This window comes from Drosophila teissieri, chromosome X (genome assembly GCF_016746235.2).
Source record: "Drosophila teissieri strain GT53w chromosome X, Prin_Dtei_1.1, whole genome shotgun sequence".
Taxonomy (NCBI): Eukaryota; Metazoa; Arthropoda; class Insecta; order Diptera; family Drosophilidae; genus Drosophila; species Drosophila teissieri.
In genome coordinates, this window is record NC_053034.1 from 3,795,614 (window position 1) to 3,798,590 (window position 2,977).

The 2,977-nt window shown below is 45.5% G+C and overlaps 1 protein-coding gene across 1 annotated transcript; it reads right to left on the reverse strand.

Moving 5' to 3' along the window:
- Positions 1–495: 495 nt before the first annotated feature.
- LOC122624200 lies at positions 496–2,769 on the reverse strand. Its single transcript, XM_043803672.1, has one exon. It carries the CDS (start codon positions 2,654–2,656, stop codon positions 635–637), a length of 2,022 nt encoding a protein of 673 aa, XP_043659607.1. The 5' UTR covers positions 2,657–2,769; the 3' UTR covers positions 496–634.
- Positions 2,770–2,977: the final 208 nt, after the last annotated feature.

A 2,977-nucleotide genomic window follows, 5' to 3' on the forward strand; every position in this document is an offset into this window, starting at 1 on the left:
CGGTTTATTTTTTGCATCCTTCGTTGCAAATCTATATTAAAGAACTTAATTGTTGCTAGCAACAGTTGCGTGGCAATATTTGTATTAAATAACATTTTTCATTTGCATTTTTTAATATGCGCTCTGGATTTTTTTCGACTGTAATTTCTGCAGCAGCTTAAATGAATGTCAGACTGCACTATTAGTGCATTATTTAATCGCTTTCGCACACAACTACACCTGTTATCCGTGCACCGCATTTGCAAGCTTTTTAAATTCAAATCTTTATATTTTAAATAACCGGAATGGAATGAAATCTCCTGCTGAGTGCAACGTGCGATGATAACCGCAATGGTTTGGTTGCCACACTAAAAAACCTTGCGCAAACTCCCACACTCCCACTTTATCGCACACACAGACTTTCCACAGGATTTGACCATTTTTATGTGGCGACTATGAAACGAAACTGGAATTTAAATAATGGCAATGAAAACAACGAAAGCATTTCTGCTCTTATAAAAATCTTATTTGGCATGCTAGTTGCATTCGGGTCAATTATTGTACTGAAACTTTTACAATTTTTTGCGAAGAAAAATGGAAATGGTTGAAAGGGACTTAAGATTTTTTCAATGACAAATTCGATACAAAATCAATGTTAATTGCACTCCGAATACAAATGCCAATCGGATGTGAACTCCGTTTCAATGTTGATGGTAACTCCTGGAATTTTGGTATAGTTTTTCGGTGGCCCTTCAGTTTCAATTTGAGCTTCCGTTTCCGGTTTAGCTTCGTCTTGCGGTTCCATTTCCGGCACACTCTTAGTTTGCGTCTCTGGTTCTGTGGGTTCTGCTTTTGGTTCTGTTGCTACTTCCGGTTCGTTCTTTTCTAGTTCCAATTCAGACGCTACATCTAGTTTAGTGATTATCGTCTCTTCGGCCGCCTTTCTTACCGCGTCCTTGACCGAATTAGCCACGGCTTCCTTAACCGTTTGCAGTACTTCATTGGTGATTGGTTCTCGCAAATTCAATATCGATTCCTCAGGATTCCTAATGGAACTCTCTTGGATTTTTTCTAAGCATTTTCGCGCTGCTTCTTGACTCGATCCTCCGGCCTTTTCGCGTGATTCTAAAGGCTCTTTTTGGGTCTGGGATTTGGATTTCTTGAGACGCCTTTTCTTGCAATCGACATATCTTTTTCTTTTATCGATTGACTGCAGGCTAAAGTCCTTGCCGCCCAAGGATCTCTCCACAGCGAATTCGTTGAGAAAATGTTTGAGTTCGCTTGAATCACCTTCTTCATCACTTTCTTGGCAAGCCTCTAGATAGCTTTCCATGCTTTTCAGCAGCTGCTGTGCTTTGTCCTTTCTCCGCTCGGCCGCAATCACGTACTTTACCAACTCGTCCTTGAGTTGATCCCTGTACCGGCCTTGAGGCTTTTTCTTGCAACGTTGCAGTTTTCTGGGACTACATTTTGGAGCCAAGACATCGGACCTTTCTACTTCGGTTCTCTTGGCTTTGTCGAGCTTCTCTTGATATGGATCTCCATTGGGCGCTACCTTCACGTCACTATCAACGGAGTGTTCTGGATAGTCTAAGCTGCCGCTTGATTCTTCTGCAGTCGTAACCTTTGCCCTCGCGGAATGCCTTGTGCGCTGTTCCCATTGCCGATCCGTGAGCCGTTGAAAGGGCAGGAAAGCACCCGATTCTGGGAGATGTGCCAGTGAAGATTTGACGACTGCACTTGAAATCATTGGATTCGAAAGGGGCTTTCGGTTGAGAGTCAGTCTTCCCCGCGAATCCCTATGCAATTGCAATTTATTACGCGGCATTTTGATTCTCATTTCCTTGTAAGTCCTCAGCAAATGTGTGGTGCTCGGTGTGCATGACGAAATCCGCAGGGGTTCCTCGTGCAACAGCAGTTCTAGTTCAATGTACGGAGTCTTATTCTCTTCGTCCTCCTCGGCACTCATTAGATCCATGGCCTCCTCGTGGCGCAGCATCAGGTAATCTGTGTCGTTACTGAGAAAGTCCTTGGGATGCTGCGGCAGGACGTAGTTCCTTGCTTTCCGTATGACACTGCGCGATTGTATGTAGTAGCGATCGAAGATGGTCAGCGTATAAATCATTCGACTTGAGGTCACTGGCGCCACCAGCCAGATGACATATACGATGTTCTCCGGCCCGCCAAACTTGCCCTCCAGCTTGTCGGCGCTTTTCCTGTCCGGCAGCATGGAGAACAACGAGGTCTTGCAAATCATCAGGACCAAGGGCAAATAATGCTCGAATCGACGGCGATCGTTTAGAAGACCGCAATTGGAAAAACTCAAGTACCGCCGAGCTGGTCGAGTGTGCGGCTTACCCTGGGTGCCAGCATATAGGAGTAAAGTCATGGCCTGTGGTTCGTCGTATGGGAAACTATCTGGATCGAAGGTTGTGCGCAGTGGCTGCTCGTCATAGACGACAACCACGCTGGTATCTGGATTAGGGGTGTGCTTGTGCAGCAGGTGGACCAGCAGACCCGATGGAAACAGCACTTGATCGCAGTTACCCAATGGACATGTACCGGGTGCCCGCGAAAGCCGACCCAAAATCTTGCGACGACGACGATTATCCTCTTTTTCTGCCTCATTCATAGGCGTCTTCTCACTTTTCATCTTCTTAACTCTCGTAGAATTCATTGCTAACGCCAAATTCTCGTTCTTAATACACGAAAAGCTTTTAGTACACAACACTTGAAATATATATACGTGCTGATGATGACGTGCTTCCGAACGAAATCTGACTGGACTCTCTAAAGTGTTCGCCTGACGATTGTCAGCTTTTGCACGGCCCACTTGGCCGCAAGAAAATGAATACGGCATGCAGATACTGAGATACTGGGCTCCCCAATCGATGAGGAAAACAAGGAGAACAAGGAAAGTCGGAAAACTATCTCCACTGAGCTGAGCTAACGAGCAGCACACACACATACTCATACACACGCATGGCCAGCCAACTTT